Source organism: Mauremys reevesii, linkage group 15 (genome assembly GCF_016161935.1).
Source record: "Mauremys reevesii isolate NIE-2019 linkage group 15, ASM1616193v1, whole genome shotgun sequence".
Taxonomy (NCBI): Eukaryota; Metazoa; Chordata; order Testudines; family Geoemydidae; genus Mauremys; species Mauremys reevesii.
In genome coordinates this window covers 17746443-17772187 of record NC_052637.1, presented here as the reverse complement: position 1 = coordinate 17772187, position 25745 = coordinate 17746443, and the positions used below count along the sequence as shown (strand labels likewise).

The 25745-nt window shown below is 48.5% G+C and overlaps 2 protein-coding genes across 2 annotated transcripts in view; both read left to right on the top strand.

Annotated features, from left to right (window-relative positions):
- The first annotated feature begins 6352 nt into the window (after positions 1-6352).
- LOC120383238 (zinc finger protein 773-like) overlaps positions 6353-25745 on the top strand; it is a 30422-nt gene continuing 11029 nt past the window's right edge. Inside the window, exons 1-3 of the mRNA XM_039501095.1 lie at positions 6353-6589; positions 8900-9097; positions 16841-16954. Coding sequence (XP_039357029.1) covers positions 6463-6589; positions 8900-9097; positions 16841-16954 — 439 coding nt within the window. The 5' untranslated portion in view covers positions 6353-6462. The remainder of the gene's footprint in view (positions 6590-8899; positions 9098-16840; positions 16955-25745) is intronic.
- On the top strand, positions 16975-18532 carry LOC120383265 (zinc finger protein 525-like). The gene has a single exon (XM_039501169.1). The coding sequence runs from the start codon at positions 17276-17278 to the stop codon at positions 18179-18181; it is 906 nt and encodes a 301-aa protein (XP_039357103.1). The 5' UTR covers positions 16975-17275; the 3' UTR covers positions 18182-18532.

Below are 25745 nucleotides of genomic sequence, written 5' to 3'. Positions count from 1 at the left end.
ATAAAAAGGTGCCTTGTTTTGGAAAAGAATACTGCTTGTCAATCATTTATCAGAAGGCTGTATCTGTGTCCTCCAGGTATTTCCTAGCTCCCCTGGAGACCCATACCTTAGGAAAACATTGGTTAATATTGAATGGTTTTTAGGGAACTCTTGATGAACTCGAGGTGGGACAATAGGTGATCTTATTCTGGGAGTACCCTAAATCTGTTTTCAAGGTAACAGAGAGATGGGGGCGAGGGGGGATGATGGTGGTACAGATGTGTGTGTGGAGGAAGGACATACATTGTTATTTCCTGCTGGAAATGAGGGGTTTGTGTGATATTGCTATTCCCTGCTACCTAAACTTCCTTCACAATTTACAAATGATGTCCCTGTGAACTATTTTTACAATTTTTGTTTGGTGCTTGTGTATTCTGAGCAATACATTTGGGCAAGACTTTATTAAAATTAAGAGTTTCTAATACAGTTTAAGCTAAAAGGTGCTAATTTCCAATAATATAAAAGGTTGCCAAGAAATGTGTTACTTTGAATAAACAGAATAAAGGGAAATTGGAATAAAGTTTGGGCATGTAAGTCCAGTGGGGGGGGGGGGGTCTTACCAGTTTTTAAAGACTTGTGTAGAAAGAGGAAAATTTAATCCAGGATTAAACCAAAAAATATTAAATGTACATAGATATGGTAAAAAGTTTGATAAAGAAATCTGCATACATCCCCCTATTTGGTATTTTAGCTTTAATTTATATTGTGTGATACTGAATAATGTGAAATGTGATGCAGTTTAATATTCTATGACGAAGAAGTCTGCAAAAATCCTGGGGTTAGAGAAGCACCTTCTTATTGGCTCAGTGGCTCAGACAAAAAAGCCTCCCAGAGCAGGCTTTTTTGTCATTTGGCTGGAGACGTTCTGTAGGTGTGATGGTCTGTCAGAGGGCCCAGTACTGAGTGTCATTTTGTTACCCTTCTATATCAGTGAGAGAGAGACTTGCTGGCAGTTGGCTTAGTGCCAGCTCCCTGACACCCTGCAGTATGTGGTGTGCCCACACCTTGAATTCTATGTGCAGGTCTAGTAATCCCATCTCAAAAAAGATATATTAGAATTGGAAGGGGTACAAAGAGGGGCAACAAAAATGCTTAAGAGTATGGAACAGCTTCCATATGAGGAGAAGTTAAAAAGACTGGGACTGTTCAGCTTGGAAAAGAGAGAACTAATAGGGAATATGATAGAGGTCTACAAAATTGTGACTGGTGTGGAGAAAGTGAATAAGGAAGTGTTATTTACTCCTCATAATACAAGAACTAGGGATCACCTAATAAAATTAATAGGCAGCAGGTTTAAAACAAACAAAAGGAGGTACTTCACACAACACACAATCAACCCGTGGAACTCATTTCTAAGGGATATTATAAAGACCAGAAGTAAACAGGGTTCAAAAAGAACTAAATAAATTGATGGAGATTAGATCCAGCAATGGCTATTAGCTAAGATGGTCAGGAATGAAACCCCGTGCTCTGGGTGTCCTTAGCCTCTGTTCACTAGAAGCTGGGACTGAACAACAGGGGATGGATCACTTGATGATTGCCTGTAATGGGCATGTGACACTAGGTGTGTGAATTCCTCACAAGCTTGAAGCGGGGCGGGGGCCAGGGACAGACCTGCCTGCTTGCCAGCATTTAAATGGGAAGGTGATATTGGGTTATGATGAACCCAGCACAGTAAAGAGCACATAGGTAAACAAACAGTCTGATCTAAGTATGAAGCAGTGCAATGTGGGATAGCAGGGGGAGAACTGTCAGAAGAAGAATAGTTATTCTGTATTAGGGATATGTCCACATGAATCTCAGACTGAATTAACTAGTTCTTCCAAAATGGATTAATTAATGTGGAGTAAAATGTTAGAGAAATTGAGGCAGGGAGAATTTTGTGTGTGAACACAAGGCAGTTTATGCCAAGTTCCCCCCACCCCCCAAGTTAATCTGAAAAAAAATTCCCCATATAGACTAGCTCTAAGTAAGTAAAGGAAAGGGAATAAAAAATTCTGAATACGGGGTGGGGTAGGAAGCATCTGTTAATTCCTTTAAATTTAAAATGCCTTAAAGTTTTTCCATGACCTCACATAAAAGACTTACAAGGGTGGGAGGAGGGGGGCAAGTCACTCATATTGCCTATATACCAATGCTAGGAGCCTGGGTAACAAACTAAGAGGAATTAGAATTACTCATTTATGAGTATAACTTTGATCTAGTTGGTGTTATTGAAACCTGGTGAGATAATTTGCACTATTGGAATGTTACAATCAATTATTATAACCTCTCTGGGAAGGAGCAAGTGGGCAAAAAGTGTGTGTGTGTGGGGGGGGGGAACGACTTGGCATCCTATGTCAAAAATAACATTACTTGTTCCAAGTCACTGATAACTCAGAAGAAAATGATGTTGAATGTTTATGGATCAGTGTCCGAGCAGATCAAGCACAAGATGGGGTACTAGTTGGTGTCTGCTACAGACCACCACATCATAATGGAGACCAGGCTCAATGGCTTCTCACACATGTCTCAGGGCTTGGCTACACTTACAAATTTGCAGCGCTGCAGCAGGGTGTGAAAACACACCCTCTCCAGCGCTGCAAATTGCGGCGCTGCAAAGCGCCAGTGTGGTCAAAGCCCCAGCGCTGGGAGCGCGGCTCCCAGCGCTCTCCATTATTCCCCACAGGGAGGTGGAGTACGGACAGCGCTGGGAGAGCTTTCTCCCAGCACTGGTGCTTTGACTACACTTAGCACTTCAAAGCGCTGCCGCGACAGCGCTTCGAAGTGCTAAGTGTAGCCACAGCCTAAGTCCTGTGGCCCTAAAGCCTATAAGAGAAGGGAGGTAACTGAGTGAGCTCTCTGCTGGCATCTGCTGGAGATCAAGGGCAGTGGACTGAGTGAGGCGGTGCTTCATTTGCATATTAACTGCAGCTAGTTTGGGGACATTGGGGTATAATTTGACTAAGTTTTCTGCTTGGGGTCCATATATTTGAGAGTACCCTTTTGAGACTGCAACTGGGCAAAGCTTGGACATCATCCTGATGGAAACTTATGTTTGTCACTGGGAATAGCTCTTTGGGTGATAGAGACTCTGCTGCGGTCCTAAGGCTACTGGTCTCCTTGCACCTGGAAAGCTGAGCTAAGAGGTGTAATTGCTTCATGTGGGTAAAAGTCACCAGAGATTCCAGTTGTCTAGACACTGGTAAGCAGAGGTGGGAGCCCAGCAACAGTTCTGGACACCTGAGCAGCTGCCAAAGCACGGCAGCCATTGGATTCACCCACAGGCCCCAGCCTGCGGCAAAGAGCAGTTGTGTGAACGACACAGGGAGCAGGAATTCACAGCAACCATTTGTGTCAGCCTAGTGACTCTGGTGGGGTCTCCCCCCCCCCCAATAAAGTTAAGAACATAAGAACGCTCCTGTTTCTAGCACCCAGATAGCCAGTTCCCAATGGGCTCCAAACCCTAAATAAATCCATTTTACTCTGTATAAAGTTTATGCAGGGTAAACTCATAGACTGTCCACCCTCTTTAACACTGATAGAGAGATATGCACAACTGTTTGCTCCCCCAGGAATTAATTACTTGCTCTGGGTCAATTAAGAATGTAATCAGAAAAATGTGAACGATATTTGCAAATCATTTAAAAACATCTTACTAAGTGCCGAAAAAGCTACAATCCTGCAATCAAGGCAGAAGGCCACACAGGTTTAAAAAAACAACTTGGTTTAACGGGGATGTGAAGGCAGCTTCCAAAAATTATAGCTAGATAGATAAACAAGAAATGGAGGAAAGAGGAAGTTGATAGTCATACATATAAAGCAGAAGTTAGGAATTCTTAAAAAAAAAAAAAAAGAAGCCAAGGGACACAAGGAGAAATCTAAAGTAAGTAGAGTCAAGAAGGAGTTTTTTAAAAATATACATTAGAAACAAAAAGAATCATGAGAGAGGTATTGGTGCATTACTAGATGGAAATGGTAGAATTATCAATAATAATGCAGAAAAAGCAGATATGTTCAATAAATATTTCTGTTCTGTATTTGAGGGGGAAAAAATCATCATATGGTGGTGACAACACATTTTTCATTCCACTAGTATCTCTGGAGGATGTTAAACAGAAGCTACTAAAGAGATACATTTTAAAATCAGCAGGTCCAGGTAACTTGCACCCAAGAGTTTTAGATGAGATGGCCGAGAAGCTTGTTGGACTTTTAATGTTGATTTTCAATAAGTCTTGGAGCACTGGGGAAGTTCCAGAAGACTGACAGACAGCCAAGGTTGCACCAATTTTTAAAAGTGGGTAAACAGGATGACCTGGGTAATTATAGATCTGTCATCCTAACTATGATCCTGTGCAAGAAAATGAAGCAGCTGATAAGAGACTCAATTAATAAAGAACTAAAGGAGGGTAATGTAATTAATGCAAATGAGTTTATGGTAAATAAATCCTGTCAAACTAACGTGATATCTTTTTGTGATGAGATTACAAGTTTGGTTGGTCAACATAAGAGCAGCCATACTGGGTCAGACCAAAGGTCCGTCTGGCCCAGTATCCTGTCTTCTGACAGTGGCCAATGCCAGGTGCCCCAGAGGGAATGAACAGAACAAGTGATCCATCCCTTGTCACCCATTCCTAGCTTTTGGCAAACGGTAATAGGTAATAGTGTTGACACAATATACTTAGAAATCCAAAATGGTATTAAATCATTCTTTGGGAGTTTGGGAGAAGTAGCACCCAATCATTGTTTGCAAATGAAGGCCTCTATCTAGAAATAATTTAAACAAGCCTTTAATTTGATGTAGTACCAGTATTCCTATTCATACCAATGCTGTGTGTTTCTAGGTCAGGGTAGGCAACCTATGGCACTTACACTGCCCGGGTCCTGTAGTTTAGTTATATATTATAGACTTTTAGAAAGAGACCTTCTAAAAACGTTAAAATGTATTACTGGCATGCAAAACCTTAAATTAGAGTTAATAAATGAAGACTTGCACACTGCTTCTGAAAGGTTGCCGACCCCTGTTCTAGGTAGTCAAATACATATATCCTGTGTCGCCAACTCCCCTGATTTTATCATGGCAATGACAATGTTTGGCATTTATCTGAAGGCACAAGCTGCTGGAATCAAGGGATTCATTGATAATTGCAGCTTTCATCAAAAGGACTCTAGCCTTCCTGGTTAAGGAAAAAAGCTGGACAATATGAAGCTAATATATCCTATAGATTCAAAAATGTAAACAAAAAGAACCCAAATGTATTTCTTTTTATCATATTTTTAGTGCATGAATGATTATTTTGGAATTCTTGGGGTTGTCTAATACTGTAAATAAATTTAGTAAAATACTGTAGAATGTGGCCTTTCAGATGGATTTCACAGAAGAAAGTACTCCTAATGGAAATTTGGGAAGTCATTTCTATGCACAAGTGATGACATGTCAAAGCACTGAGGCACTGGATAGATGGGCAAAACAGCAATTGAGGAAAGCAGTGCTCATTGGTGCATCAAATTGAACTGCAGATGTTTTGACAGCAGCCCCTAAGATCTATAAGTCTTAATAACATCTGATCACAAAGAATACATTTGTGCAATAGGATAAAAATACTGAAAATGTAGAAATAAAAACTGCAAGTTACAAAATCATAAGAAAACCCAGGAAGTGATAAACTAGAAAAGTAAGATGGTTTGCTTAAGCTATTAACATCAATTAATATAGTAATATAGTAAGCTATTAATAAAGTATAAGATGGGTTGCTTAAGACACTACGGTCACTTAATATTTCCCAAGATGATTTGCTTTTTAAAACGTAAAGGAAGTAGCACAATGCCATCTGTCTGTATAATGTTAACCAAAATAATTTTGGACTGCTAGGAACAAAACATTTTCAAAAAACAGCCATTAAAAGGAGTAAAGCTACGAGAAAGGGAGTCCAATTTGGCAATAAGATAAATCTGTGAGCAGCTATGAGGTTACATGCCTCTGCCTGTTACGGCTAATAAAATTGATAAGAAATTCTTTGAACATCTAAAACACAAATGGAAATTATGAATTGTTCTGGATAGTGTGTGCCTGTGTGACACAGCACCTTTAATGCCACCTAGGGAGGGGTTCTGAGCGCATTTCCCCTTCCTTCACCACATCTTCACCATTTCCCCTTCCTTCACCACATCTTCTGCACCCCGTTGCTTTTCTTCTTCTCCTGCCCCTGCTCGCATTCTGGCATCCCTCCCTTTGGATTTCCCCTTCTGCCTCTGCCTCCAGGCTGTATAACACACTTTGATTGCGGGAGTCTGGTGGTAGCAAGGGCAGAGTGAGGGCAGCGGCTTCAGCAGCTGTTACTGCTCCGCAGATCCGGGGCTGAACTTCCCGGGTCAGACGCTGCTGCCGCCTCTATTGTGAGCCGGGAGCCCGGGCTGAGCCGCTGCTGCTCCCCAGCGCGGTGTATGCGGGGAGAGCCCTTCCCTAGCGCCCCTCTGTGCCCAGCCGGGGGGACTCTCTGCGGGGGCTGGAACCAGCCCCTGGGGCAGCCCCGGGCTCTGCCGACACCAGCCCCTGAGCCGGAGCCTGCAGGTGAGGGGAGAGACCCAGGGGAAGGGCTGGGGCCGGGCAGGAAAGTGACTCTGCACCAACGGCCCCTCCTCGCCCCAGCTCTGCTCCCGGGGGGCGGGGGGGCTGCGAGTCCCAGAGCTGCTCTCTGACCCCCCCGCCCCGCTCTGCCCCCCTGAGCGCCTGCAGGAACCGAGCCAGCTCCGGGAGAGCGAACGACCCCGGGCCAGGGACCGAGTCTCCCAGCCCGAGGGGAGGGCAGAGGGGTCGGGAGGGAGACAGGGGCAGAGCCTGGCAGGGGCATCAGGAGCAATCAGTGGGGAGGGAGGTTCCCGGCTCCCAGCCCTGCCCAGCTCCATTTACTGCAGTACCCCGGGGCAGACTGACTTTCCTGGGAACGTTTGTGCACCTAGGAAGTCACAGGAAGAACACTGTGGGTCACAAAGCCTTAATTAGGTGCCCAGGCTGCCTGTACAGTGACTGGGCGGAGAGAGGGATCTAATAATGGGATCCACAAAAGGCAGCTGGGTGGGGGGAGCTGCTGAAGGCAACCAGTGGGAGATGCTAACGACGGGTCTGTTCTAAGCCCACCCTGGGAGGCACCCGTCTCTGCTTGTGAACTCCAGCCAGGACCCCTCTCCTCCAAACAGGCAGTTTGGTGCCTGAAGTGTTTCTTGTGAGAATCAGTTCAGCACCTGCTGAACTCCGTACAGAGTGGCCAGGGGCAGGCAGAGGAGCAGGAGCTCTCCTCACCCCAGTGGATAGGGGACTCCCCTGGGATGTGGGAGCCCCCACTTCAATCTCCCCTCTTCCTGGTGAAGCAAAGGGGTCTGACCAGGGATCTGTCACCTCTTAGGTGGGTGTCCTAACAGCTAGGCTATGGGATGGTCTGTTCGTGAATCTGTCCTGCTGAAGTTGTTCCCCTTTGCACACGTAATTAAATATTGGGCCCACAAGCAAATAGGAGTCACACTCTGGTCTAGTGGTGAGGGTACCTACCAGTGAGATGGCAGAGATCAGGCAGGTGGGAGAAGTGGACTGAGGTCTCCTCCATGCTGAGTGAGAGCCTTAACCACTGGGGAGAAGGTTATACGGGAGTGCCTGCCCCTTTCCTCTCCTCCCCTTCACTTAGCATGTGCTAGGCTGCTGGTGAGCATACCTGCCAGACCTGGCCCCTGCTATGAGCCAAGTGAAAGAATTTCTATATTCTCCCAGTTTGTGGGTCATATGGCGGATTAGTCATGAGATGGGTGTCCACTCCAGACTCCTAGAGTGAGGTAGCCATCAGCATGCTCAGAGGGAGAACTTTAGGGATGAGGGAACTTCTACAGCAAAAATTTAGGCACCAAGTATGTTTAGATCCCTACAGGGTTAGGTGGCAGCCCATCAGGGCATTTGTGGATTGCAGCATCACCAATCCACCATTTGTGGATTGCAGCATCACCTAAAACCCTTGGTGGATCTGGGCCAAAGTTACTAGGTGGACCTCAGCTCTGATCTAGTCTGGCAATTCCTGTGTTCATCTCTAGGGTGACAGGTCTCTATACTCAGTGAATTTATTTTAGGAACTTTGAAGAAGAATCACTCAGTCTGTTTTTGAGAAGACACTAGATGGTGTGTGTGTGTGTTTTTTTGGGGGGGATTACAATTAAATTTTCAGCAGCTCTAGCGCATTGTGTTTTGGCTAGAAACTGCATAGCAAAGAGATGGAATTCCTTGTTCAGACACATTCCTCTCTGTAGTCTGGAAAAACCTGTTTTGATGTAGCTGTGTTACAGGGGTTCACTAAGTCTCTGCTGTGTGTGCACACTGATTCCATTTGATAAGATTTGTTTACTCACTTCACATCTGATCCCATGAATTATTTGTCATTGGCCATGTGAGTGGTCCCACTGACTTCATTTAATCTCTGTTACCAAGGATTTAATAATGTCTCTGTGGGTTTATTCTTAGTGGCAGGGGCGGTGTCTGCACTGTAATTAAATTATTAGGCCAAGATCTGTAAGTACAGGAGCCTAAAGTTAATTTTGTAAATCCATATTCAGGCACTAGAATAAATGGCCTGATGATGAGCAGTGCTGGGCACTCAGAACTGAACCCCAGCGTTGCAGGCTCTGCATTTTGGAAGCACAGGCCACTGATTGAAAGACCTGACTGTGGATTTGGGAACTAATTCTTGTTGCCAGTTCTGAAAATCTTGGGCTAAAGCATTTCCCCAGCATTGCAGAATCTAGAGTGTCTGTCTGCAGGGAAAGAACCCAGGGGGAAACAAGATGTGAAATAGACTGAAGCCCCTTCTGAAACTGCCTCAAATTTCCTACTTCCTGCTGACAGGCTGCAGAATCGTGTCCCAGTCCAGTTTATCCCACACTTCTGAGGAACAGGGAAGGGCCATGTCTGCAGCGGAGCCAGTGACCTTCGAGGAGGTGGCTGTGTATTTCTCCAAGGAGGAATGGCCTCTGCTGGACCAGGGTCAGAGAGCCCTCTACAGAGGTGTGATGCAGGAGAATTATGAGACTGTGAACTCGCTGGGTAAGGATTCCTGTTCCGTCAGGTGTTGGAAGCTGTGTGTGTTTGTGTGTGTTGTGATAAACTCAGGACAGACAGCTGCGGGGAGAGGGGGGTAGAAATCAGTCTCAGAGGGTTAAAAGGCCCTCCTCCCTATCAACTGGGGGATAATTATAGGTCAATCAGGTTCAGCTGAGAAGGGGTTACCAGAGATTCAGTTAGAATCAGCTGAGAGGGAGCTACCTGAGGTTAATTTGGATCAGCTGATTCCAACTAAGGGCTGCCTGAGACCTTTTTAAACCCTGCCCTGGGCAGGGGCAGCTCTAGGATTTCCGCTGCCCCAAGCAGGGCGGCATGCCGCGGGGGGCGCTCTGGCGGTCGTCGGTCCCGCGGCTGCGGTGGACCTCCTGCAGGCGTGCCTGCGGATGCTCCACCGGAGCCGCGGGACCAGTGGACCGTCCGCAAGCACGCCTGCGGGAGGTCCACCGGAGCCGCCTGCCGCCCTCCCGCGGGACGCCGCCCCAAGTGCGTGTTTGGCGCGCTGGGGTCTGGAGCCGGCCCTGCCCCTGGGGGAAGAAGGGGGAGGAGAAGAAGAGAGAGAAGGAGTCCTGCTGCCAGTAGGTTAGGAGTAGCAAGACAGCGAGCCTCACCAGGAGGAGAGGCTGCATTCTCTCCCATAAGGGAGAAAAATAAGCTAAAAAGACTGGTGGAGAGAAGGAACAGACTTCCCCTGAACCACCAAGAGGGACTATGTTACCCAAGCCTGTCTCGCCAGGGCTAAAAGCAGCGGAGGCTGGGGAAACTGAGAAGGTGCCTTGCCACACATGGTGTTAGGAGTGGGATGTGTGAGTGAGACTTTGTGGTAAACCATCTCAGGGCAGGGTAAATCACCCCCTATATATTAAAAAAAAAATGGAGGATGTAGTGAAGGCGTTGGTGCAGGCCACCGCCGGCCAACAAGAGGCTACCTGGGTGCAGATAGCTACCCAGCAGGAGTCAGTATGAATACAGCAGGAGACGCATCAACTACTGATGAGCCAGGCGGCTCAGGATTGAGCCACCCTGCATGAGGCTGTGAACCAGCTAAAGGCCCTGACCACTCTAACGCATGGCTCCCATGGGACTCGGCCCCTGTGGGCAAGCAACTACTTACAGAAGATGACGATGGATGACGACGTAGAGGCATATCTCCTCGCATTCGCGAGAACGGCCCAGTGGGAGGCTTGGCCCCAAGACCAGTGGGCCAGTATCCTGGCTCCTTTTCTGTGTAGGGAGGTACAGAAAGCATATTTTGACATGACAACAGAAGCAGCTTCAGATTACTCCCAGCTAAAGGCGGAGATCCTGGCAAGGTCTGGCATGATGACAGCTATAAGGGCACAGCAGTTCCACGAGTGGAAATACTGAGACAACAAAGCACCAAGGTCCCAGCTGTTTGACCTGATCCACCTAGCCAGGAAGTGGCTGCGCCCCAAGACTCACGGCCCAGAGGAAATCGTGGAAATCATAGTTTTGGACAGGTACATGAGAGGGCTACAACCGGACATACAAGGATGGGTTAGTCAAAATGATCCCTCCTCCTATGATGAGCTAGTTGCCCTTGTAGAGAGACACCTAGCAGCCCAAGAACTTTCTCGGACCACCGGGGAAGGAAGGCACCAGAATAGGAGGAGGCAGATCATTGTACCAAGGGTCTGAATTGCTGGAGCTCCGGGCAGACCTATGGAGGGGAGGAAGGAGACCAAAGAGTGGCCGGAGACCTCAGAGGGACTTGGGGACTGGGGGAGAAAGACTCAGGGGGTAAGGCCTAACAGCCCGAAAAATAGAGGGCTGCCCCGAGCAGGGTACTGATGTTATGCATGTGGAGAGATAGGGCATATAGCTGCCCAATGCCCAAACCTAGAAGAGCCCATGCAATGTGACCTGGGAGATCTAGAAGAACCATGCGACTTAATAAATCTAGTAGGGGTTGTGATGGTCCCTCATAGATATACTAGGCCAGTTAAAATGAATGGTATAAAGACCACCGCATTAGTAGACTCAGGAAGTGCAGTCACGCTGGTCTCGGGAAAGTTGGTCGAGCAAGATCAACTATCCCGGGCCAAGCGCACAGGAATATCCTGTGTCCGTGGGGATGTCAATTACTACCCAACCATCCCGGTAAAAATAGAGGTTCTGGGAAACTAAGTGACAGTGAGGGTGGTTCCAAAACTCTCCTATCCAGTCCTCATAGGACGAGACTTCCCAGGGTTTGGCGGTCTACTTCCTGGAGAGGAGTCAGAAGAAAGTAATAACCCGGAGAGCAATGGGATGAACTTGATAGGTAGCACCCCTCTGGTCTTCCATGAATGTGCCCAGGATTTATTCTCGCCCTCTGGTAAGACCCGAAAGACTTGGCGAGAAAGGAGGGCAGATAAGAGGAGGGGAATGAGAGTCTTGGCCCAGAACCAGAAGCCTATACTCGTAGGGGAAAGAGTTGGCCTGACTGACAAGGGGATTAGGCAGGGGATCGATGAACCAGCAGCTGGGCCCAGTTCCCCAGAGACCTCCCTCAAGAGGGAGAGGTAAATAGAACCCCCTGAGTTTGGGCAAATTGGACCTTCACGGGAGAATTTTGGACAGGATCAGGCCAATGATCCGATATATAACAATATTTGAAAAGAACTAGTTGAGGTGAATGGGGTCCCTGTGGAAGGAAGAGCCAAGGTCCCATGGCCATATTATATGATAAAGAAGGATCTGCAATACAGAGTAGTCCAGGTCCAAGAGCAAGTCGTGGAACAGCACTTAGTACCACAGAAGCATCAGAGGGGCGTGATGGAGCTAGCCCACAGCCATCTGTTTGGGGGGCATCTAGGGGTAGATAAAACCCTGAATCAAATTCTGCAGAGGTTTTTTTGGCCTGGAATATATGCAGCGGTCCGACGATCTTGTGCCTCCTGTCCGGAATGCCAATTACATAGCCCCTGACCACGCTTAAGGGTACCTTTGGTGCCTCTACCGATTATTAAAGTCCAATTTGAGCGAATAGCTATGGATCTAGTAGGGTCACTAGAGAAATCAGCCCAAGGCCATCAGCACATACTGGTGGTGCTAGATTATGCTACCCGATACCCCGAGGCCGTTCCCCTACGGAACACTATGTCCAAGACCATAGCTAAAGAATTAATCCAAATTTTTGCTAGAGTGGGAATACCCAAAGAGATCCTGATTGATCCAGGAACTCCCTTTGTATCTAAATTAATGAAGGATTTATGTGCAATGCTCCACATACAGACCCTAAGGACATTAGTCTACCATCCGCAGACCGATGGCCTCGTCAAACGTTTTAATAGAACATTAAAGAACATGATACGAAAGGTAGTGAGCCGGGACGGGAAGAACTGGGACACCCTGCTACCGTACCTAATGTTTGCTATAAGGGAGGTTCTTCAGACTTCAACTGGATTTTCTCCATTCGAGCTGTTTATACGATCACCTCCCCTGTGGCATACTGGACATTGCCAAAGAGGGTTGGGAAGAACAGCTGAACCCAGGGAGAAACGTCATCGACCATGTGTTGCAGATGAAAGACAGGATAGCCCAAGTCACCCCCATAGTGCGGGAACACATGGAGACGGCGCAAGGGGCCCAACAGACATACTACAATCACCAAGCTACGATCCGAAAATTCCAGGTGAGAGATTGGGTAATGGTGCTCGTACCCACAGTGGAGAGCAAGCTCCTGGCCAGATGGCAGGGGCCATACGAGATAATAGAAGCCATTGGCGAGGTCGATTACAAGGTCCGACAGCCTGGTCGCCGGAAGCGGGAACAAATCTATCATATAAACCTGTTGAAACCTTGTAAAGACAGAGAAGCTCATGTGGTCACTCTAGGGTCACTTCATCCCGAAAGCAACCAGCCTGGCCAAGTGAGAATATCCCTGGAATTGACCCCTGACCAATAAATTGAAGTGATCAACATGATCAAACACAACCAGGACGTGTTCTCAGAAAAGCCAGGCAGGACTACTGAGGTTCACCATCACATCCTCACAGAGCCTGGAGTGAAGGTGAATGTCAAACCATACCGGATCCCAGAGGCAAAAAGAGAAGAGATCAAGACAGAAGTCAGGAAAATGTTGAAGTTAGGAGTCATTGAAGAGTCTCATAGCCAATGGTCAAGCCCAGTGGTCCTAGTACCTAAGCCGGATGGCAGTATGAGGTTCTGCAATGACTTCCGGAAACTGAATGAAGTGTCCCAATTTGATGGGTACCCTATACCCAGCTAATCAACTGACTGGGAAAAGCATGATTTTTGTCCACCCTTGACCTGACCAAGGGTTATTGGCAAATTCCCTTGGCCAAGGCTGACAAAGAGAAGACAGCCTTTTCAACACCAGAGGAACTGTATCAGTACACTGTCCTCTCTTTTGGTTTACATGGGGCTCCTGCAACTTTCCAATGGCTCATGGACAAACTGTTGCGTCCACTTGGCAAGTATGCGGCCGCCTATCTCGATGACATCATTATACATAGCCCAGACTGGGAGACACACTTGGGGAAGGTGGAAGCAGTCCTGGACACCCTGAGGAAGGCGGGGCTGACTGCAAATCCCTCCAAATGCGCAATTGGGCTATATACCTTGGGTATATAGTGGGGAGGGGCATGGTGAAGCCCCAACTCAACAAGTTAGAGACAATACAGAATTGGCCCCAACCAGTCCGGAAGAAACAGATCAGAGCGTTCCTGGGGCTGGTTGGATACTACAGGCGGTTCATCCCCCACTTTGCCACCAGGGCATGCCCATTAACAGATCTAACAAAAGCCTGTGGCCCAGACATAGTAAGATGGTCTAGGGTGGCTGAGGAGGCTTTTGCAGATCTGCAGACCACCCTCTGCACCAACCCAGTGCTGGTAGCTCCAGACTGGGAGAAAAAGTTTATCTTGCAAACCGATGCCTCTGAGGTTGGGTTGGGAGAAGTTCTCTCACACAAGGTTGGAGACAAAGAACACCCAGTCCTGTTCCTCAGTAGGAAACTCCTGCCCAGGGAACATAAATATGCCGTAGTAGAGAAGGAATGCCTAGCAGTAAAGTGGGCTGTAGAAAGCCTTCCCTACTACCTACTCGGACAGAGGTTTACCCTCGTCACGGACCATGCCCCTCTGAAGTGGATGTACCAAAACAAAGAGAGAAATGCAAGAGTGACAAGGTGGTTCCTGTCGCTACAACCCTTCCACTTCAGAGTACAACATAGGTCCGGAATCAAGCATGGCAATGCGGATAGCCTTTCAAGGGTACACTGTTTGCCGACCCAAGTAGCCCAACCCCATAGTGTTGGGGGGGGGCAGTATGTGATAAACTCAGGACAGACAGCTGCAAGGGGTGGGAGTAGAAATCAGTCTCAGAGGGTTAAAAGGCCCTCCTCCCTATCAACTGGGGGATAACTACAGGTCAATCAGGTTCAGCTGAGAAGGGGTTACCAGAGTATCAGTTAGAATCAGCTGAGAGGGAGCTATCTGAGGTTAATTTGGATCAGCTGATTCCAACTAAGGGCTGTCTGAGACCTTTTTAAACCCTCCCCTGGGAGAAGAAGTGGGAGGAGAAGATAGAGAAGGAGTCCTGCTGCCGGTAGGTTAGGAGTAGCAAGACAGCGAGCCTCACCAGGAGGAGAGGCTGCATTCCTTCCTGTACATGAGTTCACTGGGGCTCGACCCTCTCCGGGGCGGTGGGGAGCTACACCGGCTCACTACACACCAATAGTTCCGGGGGATTAGTCCGGCCAGGGGAGTCTCCCTCGGTAACTGTGCGGTTAGTCTGGCCCTAGGTCAGGGCGGGGCAACAAACGCTGAGTCAGGGTGCTCAGGCCCACAGGCAGGGCTGAGCAGTAATAGGCTCCGGCCTCCTCAGGCCAGGGTGAGGGGGAGTCTGCCACCCCGGAGTTGGGTGGCAGGGGGGACGCAGGCACTACCACTCCACTGCGTCCCAGCCCGGGGCCCTAGCAGCAGCTGAAAATCCGCTGCCTAGACAGTGAGGATCCTGGCCGCAACACACTGACATAGGCTCTGGTAGTGCTGCAGCCAGACTGGGGTCGGCTGCTCCCGGGCTACTTCCACACTCCCCCTTGGGCCCTACTTGGGTCCTGGCGTTGGCCTCTGGGGAGTCCAGGAGAATGGGTTCATTGGGGCAGGGGTTGGTCGGCAGGTCCAGCAACTCCTCCGGATAGCGGGCTCAGGGTAGGCCCAGCCAGTCTAGGCAGCCACTTCGGGCTGCAGGAGCTTCCCAGTCTCAGGTTCCCCTAGGGACATCTGCTCTCTATGGCAGCTGGGCTCCTACTGAGCTCTGAGGGCCGGCCTTTATAGTTCTGGGTCGCTGCCTGACCCTCTGAGGGGCGGGCTCAGAGCTCCCTAGCTCTGCCCACTCTGGCCTCCGGACGGGCTCTTCCTCCTCCAGGGTGGTGGGGAGCTACCCTGCCTCGCTACACTTCCCATAAGAGAGAAAAATAAGCTAAAAAGACTGGTGGAGAGAAGGAACGGACTTCCCCTGTGCCACCAAGAGAGACTATATTACCAAAGCCTGTCTAAAAGGGCTAAAAGTAGCGGAGGCTGGGGAGACCGAGAAGGTGCCTTGCCACAGTGTGTATGTGTCTGAAGCATTGGGGTCAGATTCTTTGCAGGGTTCTTCACTGGTCCCCCAAATTTGAAGGGGATCAGCCCCACTAGTCCCCTGATCCTGTGTGTGAGAGACTGTCTCATGGGGTCATAATGCTGCTGCTACTCTTCCCATAGCCAAGGTAAGATGAACAAACTTCCCAGGGCAAGTCCTATCCTATGTTGTCTCTGACCCCGCTGCCATCTCCGGAATGGACAAATGTCTCATGCCTGACTCTGCCTAAATCACTAGTGGCCAAATGTGCTTCCCCTCCATCTTGTTCTACCTCGGCCAGCTGTGTTAGCAGGATACCCCAGATGTTCTAGACTCTCTTCAGTGTCCTTTCCTGACTGTGGCTGATCTCTGTGAAATGCTGGTTCCTTGCAATGTGAGGGGCTGGGGCTGAGAGAGGGTTCATGAGGTACTTTATGGTCCAGGAGAACTCTGTGGGATAGGTCGCTACAGTAGAAAAGAGAGGATGGCTGGTCTTTGTCCATGCACTGCACTGGGACTCAGGACTCTGCGATGGCAGAACAGGTCTCCTGGGTGATGGGGAAGGGTTGACTGACCATTGATCAGTATGGGGATGGTGCCCTACTACTAGTGGCCCCATGAGTGTCCCTACTGCTAGTGGCCCCATGAGTGGAGGCTCTTTGCTCTGCACTGTAGGCAGGAGTGTAGTGATTTTCTACATTGCACCTTCATGGTAGCAGGGTCCACATGGCCAGTCAATACCCAAAGGCTAATGTGCTGTGCATTCACCCTCTGGATTGCCAGCCCTTTGTAATATCTCTGGCTTGTGTTCTGGAGGGATATGGATATAGGTGTTGGGGGCAGGAGGGGAATAGGAGGAGAGGGAATAACTGGCAGTGACAGAGTTGTATCCTAGTGTAGCAACTCTGCTCAGCTCCCCAGGGGAATGCTAGGGCATTCCCTAGGCAGAGTGGATGAACCCTTAGGCAGAGTGGCACACCAGTGCATCATGGGATCTTGTATGATTTATAGCCTAGTAGGGTGGGGGAAGGGAGAAGGATCCCCTCTGGGTTTTGTTACTCAGATGCTGGCTCTGGAAGTAGTAACAGCACTGATCTCAATGAACAAGATCAACACTTGTTTCCTTGTGTCCCCAAACAGAATTCCTGAATTCCCAACCTGACACGATCTCCTGGCTGGAAGAAGGGGAGAAGCCATGGGTCCCTGATCTCCAGGGCTATGAGGAAAGGGAGATCTTGAGAGATGCCCACACAGGTGAGGAATCAGCTAAACTGACTCACAAACCAATTTCTCTATCTTCATGACAGATGTTAGTCATGAGTTTTCACCAGTCCTGTCTGACCTGTTAGCCCCTCTCCACATCAGTATTGAAATGGGGTGAGGAGACAGAAATGATCACCTCCTTTCTCTCCTGTTGGGAAGGTTTGAGGGTAGAGCCAGTACTGATTCTACAATCTCCTCAGAAGTTATTTGGGTTTCTTCCCCCTTTCCTGTTCCCCTCTCTGAGGTTCCCTTCCCCCTGGCACAGGGAGTGGCTCCTGTCTGGATTCTCTCTCTGTCACAGCAGGTGATGGGATGGTGAGTGAGAGCAAGGAGGCGAACCCTCAGCAGGAAGGTCCCGAACAAGTACATTGGACGGTATCAGGAAGAGCTGATGGGGATGTTTTCAAGAGTCCTGAGTGTAAAAGAGTGCCAGAGAATCAGTGCAGGCCAGAGCGGTATCATGGAAACGATCAAGAAGAGAGACAAGGTAAATCCAGTCATTTGAGCAGAGTAGTTGAGAAAATCAAAGACACTGTTCAGCAGAGAATCCCCACTGGAGAGAGACCCAACACGTGCAGTGACTGTGGGAAAAAATATCTTTGGAGGTCAGCCCTTATTATTCATGAGAGAATCCACACAGGAGAAAAACCATATAAGTGTCCTGATTGCGAGAAAAGCTTCAGCCAGCGCTCAGACCTCACCAAACATCAGAGAGTCCACACAGGAGGGAAGCCTTACAAATGTCTCGAATGCGGGAAAAGCTTCAGTTGTAGTTCAACCCTCACCGCACACCAGCTAATCCACATGGGAGAAAGACCCTATAAATGCCACGAATGTGGAAAAAGCTTCAGTGATAGATCCACCCTCAGTACATACCAGAGAATCCACACAGGAGAGAGACCCTATAAATGCCTGACCTGTGGGAAAAGTTTCAGGGATCGGTCAACTTTTAATAAACACCAGAGAATCCACACAGGAGAGAAACCACATAAATGCCCCAAGTGCGGGCAAAGTTTCCGTCAGCTCACACAACTCGTTAGACACAAGAGATTTGACACAGGAGAGAGACCCCATAAATGCCTGACTTGTGGGAAAAGCTTCCGGGATAGATCCACCTTTAATGAACACCAGAGAATCCACACGGGAGAAAAACCTTATAAATGCCTAGAGTGTGGGAAAAGCTTCCGGCACAGCTCAACCTTTATTAGGCATCATTAGACATTTATTAGACATATTAGGCATTTATTAGAATCCACAGAAGACACAAACCTTAGGACTGGGATGGGCAAAGTGAATAATATCTTGCTGATTCCAACTAACCCCAGAGGGCCAGGCCAGGCTGGAAGGGCCATGAACTGGGGACATGCACTAGTTATAAAAGCAATGAATGAAATCATCTTTCTGGAACAGAGTCATGCAGAGCAAGTTTCCCATGCTGGGATGGTATTTGATTATTAATTCTTAAGAAGCTCTGAAGATCATCCTATAATCTAGGAGTTCTCTTTGCTATATCTTGACTTCAGTAAGACTTTTGATATTGTCTCACATGACCTTCTCATCAACAAACTAGGGAAATACAACATAGATGGAGCTACTATAAGGTGGGTGCATAACTGGTTGGAAAACCATTCCCAGAGAGTAGTTATCAGTGTTTCACAGTCAAGCTGGAAGGACATAATGAGTGGGGTCCCACAGGGATCACTTCTGCATCCAGTTCTATTCAATATCTCCATCAATTATTTAGATAATGGCACATAGAGTACACTTATAAAGTTTGCAGATGATACCAAGCTGGGAGGGGCTGCAAGTGCTCTGGAGGATAGGATTAAAATTCAAAATGATCTGGAGAAATGGTCTGAAGTAAATAGGATGAAATTCAATAAGGACAAATGCAAAGTACTCCACTTAGGAAGGAACAATCAGTTGCACACAAACAAAATGGGAAATGACTGCCTAGAAAGCAGTACTGCAAAAAGGGATCTGGGGATCATAGTAGATCACAAGCTAAATATGAGTCAACAGTGTAACGCTGTTGCAAAAAAGGGTGACTATCATTCTAGGATGTATTAGCAGGAGTGTTGTAAGCAAGACACTAGAAGTAATTCTTCCGCTCTACTCCGCACTGATTAGGCCTCAGTTGGAGTATTGTGTCCAGTTCTGGGCACCACATTTCAGGAAAGATGTGGACAAATTGGAGAAAGTCCAGAGAAGAGCAACAAAAATGATTACAGGTCTAGAAAACATGACCTATGAGGGAAGATTGAAAAAAATGGATTTCAAGTACATAAAAGGCTGTTACAAGAAGGAGGGAGAAAAATTGTTCTCCTTAACCTCTAAGGATAGGACAAGAAGCAATGGGCTTAAATTGCAGCAAGGGCAGTTTAGGATAGATATTAGGAAAAACTTCCTAATTGTTAAGGTAGTTAAGCACTGGAATAAATTGCCTATGGAGGTTGTGGAATCTCCATCATTGGAGATCTTTAAGAGCAGATTGGACTGACACTTGTCAGGGATTGACTAGATAATACTTAGTTCTGCTATGAATGGAGGGGACTGGACTAGATGACCTTTCGAGGTCCCATCCAGTTCTATGGTTCTATGATTCCTCACTGCTGCTGAACTCTCAGCATCTCTGAGTAACACTTTCTCTAATTCCTGGTTGGCAAGGGGATTCCATCCCATTCTGGTGAACAAAGACCTGACCTCAATTATTTATATGTTTGTCACCACTTGACTGGACTTCACTGCGATGGACTATCAGTGCTTAGGAAACTCCAACTAGAGAGCACTGCAGGTCATCTCCCCAGCAACACAGCTGACAGAAAGCACATCACACCTGTCATTGCTCTCTGCGCTGGCTTCCCATAGAATATTGAATCAAGTTCAAGGACTTGGTCTTTTTCCATGGAGCTCCAAGATTGCCTTAAGTTCTTGAATGAAGACCAGGTTTGAAAACTTCACTTTTCTGGCACAATGGAGGAGACAGGACTTTCTCATTGGCTGGTCTGTGACTGTGGAATGGACTCCTCAAGGAATGAAGGATCCTCTCAGACCTCTCCACCTTCCACGCCAAGTGCCAGGCATGCTTCTTTGACCTGCCTTCTTTAACATAAATATATAATGTTATGTATATTAAAAAAAAAAACCTAAAACTTCCGGTGAGCAGGATCTCATCCTATAGAGAGGAAAACAAATGGCACATGGCAGATGCTAAGTTATGCGATTAATACACTGCTGGAAAGTGCTCAGATACTACAGTGGTGAATGCAGTATTGGAACAGACCGCCACATCTGCTATATAGTTAAGGTTAAACCCAAGTCTCTGTTTAAACCTTGACTCTTCTCAGTGCTCTAAAATCTGCACCGTTAATTGGATTGCATTGAAACATGGCATGCCTCCTCAGGACACAGGGTGGGGTTACTGATCCAAACTTGGGGTCATTTGACCAAAGAGTTTCCAAAATATTGCCCACACCCCTTCCAAACAAAGCAACCAACCAACTTTGCTGAAGGTTCATGGATTCTACTAACTTTTTTGCATAGAGCTAGGGATCAAAACAGGGCTCTAATTCTGGCACAAGAGTCTCAGTCTCTCTGGGGTTACCCCCAGAGAGTTCATGGATCACCCCACCCTTGGAGAGAAGCAAAATTGAAAATGGCATGAGGTTAGCTCTCAAGGAGGGTGTGACATGCCCTCACACACCAAAGGGATCACACTGTGCATGTGCTGCCTGGGAAGTCAAAAGGGTTGCTAGCCAGCTACAGCTCACCAGATCTCTGTGGCTCAAGAGCCAATGTTCTGGCTATTGCTCCTGAATCACACATGGATACTTGACATTCAACCCCATCATGGGCAGAAATCTGAATGGAAACAAAGGAGGCATCTTCATACAATCTGCCTGTCAGAGAGGGTAGTAATATTATTTTGGAGAAATATGAGGCATAAAATTTAGAAGGCACTTATGCTGGTTTTGAAAAGAAAATAAATTACACGTGTGAATATTTGCTGGGAGGGGTGGAGAATTAGGGGGCGGAAGAGGGGGGCAATAGGGAGAGGGGTTTGGGACTGCAGGGACGGGAGGAAGGATATTTGGGGTGGGTACTAGAAGAGCTTGCTTGTGGGGCTCAGGTCATGGTGACAGGATGGGGATTAGGTGGAGTGGAAGGGAAGAGGAGAGGCTGAACACCGGTAAGGGTAAGGTGAAGGAGGGTGGCAGAGCAGGAGGCATGGAATAGGGGTAGGGGCATTTGACCTGTCAGCCCTACTGTCTCCAGTCCCATGTGTGTTCCAGGAGTCCTTACCCCTCTGGGGTGTCTGAGCCCCTCTCCATACCCCTGCGTGTGTGCCAGGATCTTGGGGTCCCTGGCCCCTCTGGAGGAGTCTGAGCCCTTTTCTCTGCCTACCTTATGTAAGCTAGGATCTGGAGAGGGTCTTATCTGTGGAGGGAGGCCAGAGCCAATCTCCTGTGCAATGCTACCCCTATGAGCTGGCATCTCCGGAAGCCCTGCCCTCTGGGTGGGGAGCTGAGAACAGGCATGTTGGGAGCATGTATCAGCTCTGCTAGCAACTGCACATTACAAGTATTTCAGAGCATGACCATTCTCCCCATTCCACAATATTTAAATGTATGGCAGATGAGGGCACTAAGGATTCATGTAGCACCTAGTGGAGAGACCACTGGACCAGGACTCAGAAACCCTGGGCTCGATTCCCAGTTCTGCCACAGGCCAGTAGGATGACTTTGGCCACGTCACTTCACATCTCTTTGTCTCAGTTTCCCTGTGTGTACAATGGAGATTATGCTGTTTGATTTACTGATGAAAAGGACGAGGTAAAGTTAGGTATTATCATAATTACCTGTTCACAACAGTGTCTAAGTGCCACACCTACATGATTATTACAACTGCCTAACTGTCCACTAACTCCTGCCAACAGCAGTTCTCTTTTTGTAAAAAACAAAACAAAAACAAAAAAACCTAGGCAAGCAATCCACTGACTTTGTTAATGCAGAGTTAAAGACACCCAGTGGTATCACGTGCCTTTCAGGACATGCAGTTCAGCAAAACTCAAACCTCTGAAAACCAGTACATGAAGAGTTAAGGCATTTCAGACTCAAACCAGGAAATGCACAGTTAGCATATATCTTGACATGATATATCTTGACTTTACCAAAGCTTTTGATATGGTCTCCGACAGTATTCTTGCCAGCAAGTTAAAAAACTACGGATTGGATGAATGGACTATAAGGTGGATAGAAAGCTGGTCAGATTGTTGGGCTCAATGGGTAGTGATCAACGGCTCGATGTCTAGTTGCCAGCCGGTATCAAGCAGAGTCCCCCGGGGTCGGTCCTGGGGCCAGTTTTGTTCAACATCTTTATTAATTATCTGGATGATAGGATGGATTGCACCCTCAGCAAGTTCGCAGATGATACTAAGTTGTGTGAAGAAGTAGATATGCTGGAGGATAGGGATAGGGTCCAGAGTGACCTAGAAAAATTCGAGGATTGAACCAAAAGAAATCTGATGAGGTTCAACAAGTATGGAAGAATCCCATGCACTGCTGCAGGATGGCTAAGTGGCAGTTCTGCAGAAAAGGACCTGGGGATTAAAGTGGCCGAGAAGATGGATATGAGTCAACAGTGTGCCCTTGTTGCCAAGAAGGCTAACAGCATATTGAGCTGCATTAGTAGGAGCACTGCCATCAGATTGAGGGAAGTGATTATTCCCCTTTATTTGGCACATAGAGGCCACATCTGGAGTATTGCATCCAGTTTTGGGCCCCCCACTACAGAAAGGATGTGAACAAATTAGAGAGAGTCCAGCAGAGGGCAACAAAAATTATCAGGGGGCTGGGGCACATGACTTACGAGGGGAGGCTGAGGGAACTGGGCTAGTTTAGTCTGTAGAAGAGAAGAGTGAGGGGGGATTTGATAGCAGTCTTCAACTACCTGAAGGGGGGTTCCAAAGAGGATGGAACTCGGCTGTTCTCAGTGGTGGCAGATGACAGAACAAGGAGTAATGGTCTCAAGTTGCAGTCGGGGAGGTCTAGCTTGGATATTAGGAAACAATATTTCACTAGGAGGGTGGTGAAGTACTGGAATGGGTTACTTAGGGAGGTGGTGGAATCTCTATTCTTAGAGGTTTTTAAGGCCCAGCTTGATAAAGCCCTGGCTGGGATGATTTAGTTGGAGTTGGTCCTGCTTTGAGTAGGGGGTCAGACTAGGTGACCTCCTGAGGTCTCTTCCAACCCTAATCTTCTATGATTCTATGATCCCCATCTACTATAAACTGGTGTCTCTCCACGTGAATCAATGAGGGCAGATCCCCACCTGGTGTAAATTGATGTTGCTACACTGGAGTCAATGAGGTTAGATTCCCAACTGGTGTAAATTAGCCACTCTTCACTGGAGTCAATGGCTCAGATCCCCAGGTTGTATAACTCCATGTCACTCCATTGAGTCAGAGGCACTAGATCCCAGATAGTGTAAACCAGGGGTCTCAAACTCAAATGACCACGAGGGCCACATGAGGACTAGTACATTGGCCCGAGGGCCGCATTACTGACACCTCCCCCCCTCGGCCCCACCCCCACTCCACCCCTTCCATGAGGCCTCACCCCTGCCCCGCCTCTTCCCACCCCTTCCCTGCCCCCATTCCAACCCCTTCCCCAAAATCCCCACCCCAACTCTGCCCCTTCCCTGCCCCCAGCAGGTGCAGGAGGGGTGTGGGGTGTGGCAGGGGCTCAGGGCAGGGAGTTAGGGTGTGGGGTGCAGGAGGGATGCGGCAGGGGAATGGGGTGCAGGAGGGATGCAGCAGGGGGCTCAGGGTACAGGAGGGGTGCAGCAGGGGGCTCAGGGCAGTGGGTTGGGGTGCAGGAGGGGTGCGGGGTGTGGCAGTGGGTTCAGGGCAGGCGGTCGGGTGCATGGCAGGGGGTTGGGGTGCAGGAGGGGGCTCAGGGCAGGGGGTCAGGGTGCGGCAGGCGGCTCAGGGAAGGGGACTGGGATGCAGAAGGGGTGCGGGGTGCAGCAGGGGGTTCAGGGCAGGGGGTCGGGTGCAGGGTGCGGCAGGCAGCTCAGGGAAGGGGGTTGGGGTGCAGGGTGCTGCAGGGGGCTCAGGGCAGGGAGTCAGGGTGCAGGGTACAGCAGGGGGTCGGGGTGCAGCAGGGGGCTCAGGACAGTGGGTTGGGGTGCAGGAGGGACTTGGGGAGGGCCTGCCTGCCCTGCCCTGCCCCCGGTGCACGCCCGGCTAGAGCTGCTCTAGGTAAATGCTGGGGGATGGCGGGGGGCTGTGAGGAGCTTGCAGGCCGCAGAAAATAATGAGACCCCTGGTGTAAACAGACCATCACTCGGCAGAGCTGGGTGGATTTACACCAGATGGATATCTGGCCATTTGGTTTGTAATCAGCCCCTGCAGCAGAGATGTAAAACAAAGCCATTGTGTCCATCACACCCCAGCTATCTTGCCTTTAGTAAGGCTTTTGATATTATCTCTCATGACCTTCTCATAAACAAACTATGGAAATGCAACCTAGATGGACCTAAAATAAGATGGGTGCAAAACTAGTTGGAAAACAGTTCCAACAGTAATTATCAGTGATTCACAGGCTGAAAGGGCATAACAAGTGGGGTTCTCCAGGGATCAGTTCTGGATATGTTTCTATTCAAAATCTTAATCGATGATTGAGATAATGGCATAGAGAATACACTTACAAAGTTTGTGAACCTAGGAAGGAATACTGCAGAAAGGGATGTAAAGGTCCTAGTGGACCACAAGCTGAATATGACTGAACAGTGTAACACTGCTGCAAAAAAACCAGAACATCACTCTGGGATGTCCGTTGTACTCTGCGCTGATTAGGCCTCAACTGGAGTATTGTGTCCAGTTCTGGGTACCACATTTCAGGAAAGATGTGGAAAAATTGTAGAAAGTCCAGAGAAGAGAAAAAAAATGTAATGTCTAGAAAGCATGACCTATGAGGGAAGATTGAAACATGATAACAGTTTTCAAGTGTGTAAAAATCAAGTAGCATCTTACAACCTATAGGTATCACTAATTGCTACAGATAGCACTCTTCTACATGTAGCAATTTCACACATTGTAATACAAGAAACTGCTACCTGTAGGCATTTGCTACATCAGGTAGCAGTTTACTACAATAGTTTCCTACAATCCATATCGATCAATAACTGCTACCAGTAGCACATTACTAAGTGGAGCAGTGTACTACACTACAACCACAATATAAATAGCTGCAGGGCTGGTGGGCTCAGGCGCCGGCCCAGGGCCAGGTTCCTCCGGGGCTTGGTGAGACTCCATGCGCAGTGCAGGTTTCTGTCTGTCCAGGCAGGAGAGAAGGAATCGGACTTAATCCATCTTTAAGGAATCTACACCAGGTGAACCAGGGAGGGGGTTTTAGTAGCTGTGGCCACCAGAGGGCCCTGGCTGTTGCTAAGGGAGGGCTGGCGGCTCTGTGTGTTTCTCTTTGCCCGGCAGATCAGGGGCTGAACTTCCCGGGTCAGACGCTGCTGCTGCCGCCTCCATTGTGAGCCGGGAGCCCGGGCTGAGCCGCTGCTGCTCCCAGCGGGGTGTGTGCGGGGAGAGCCCTTCCCTAGCGCCCCTCTGTGCCCAGCCGTGGGGACTCTCTGCGGGGGCTGAAACCAGCCCCGGGTTCTGCCGCCACCAGCCCCTGAGCCGGAGCCTGCAGGTGAGGGGCGAGACCCGGGGGAAGGGCTGGGGCTGGGCAGGAAAGTGACTCTGCACCAACGGCCCCTCCTCACCCCA

Bases quoted from the DNA above. Each gene is read 5' to 3' on its own strand.
- LOC120383265 (XM_039501169.1), top strand. From the start codon at position 17,276: ATGGTGAGTGAGAGCAAGGAGGCGAACCCTCAGCAGGAAGGTCCCGAA.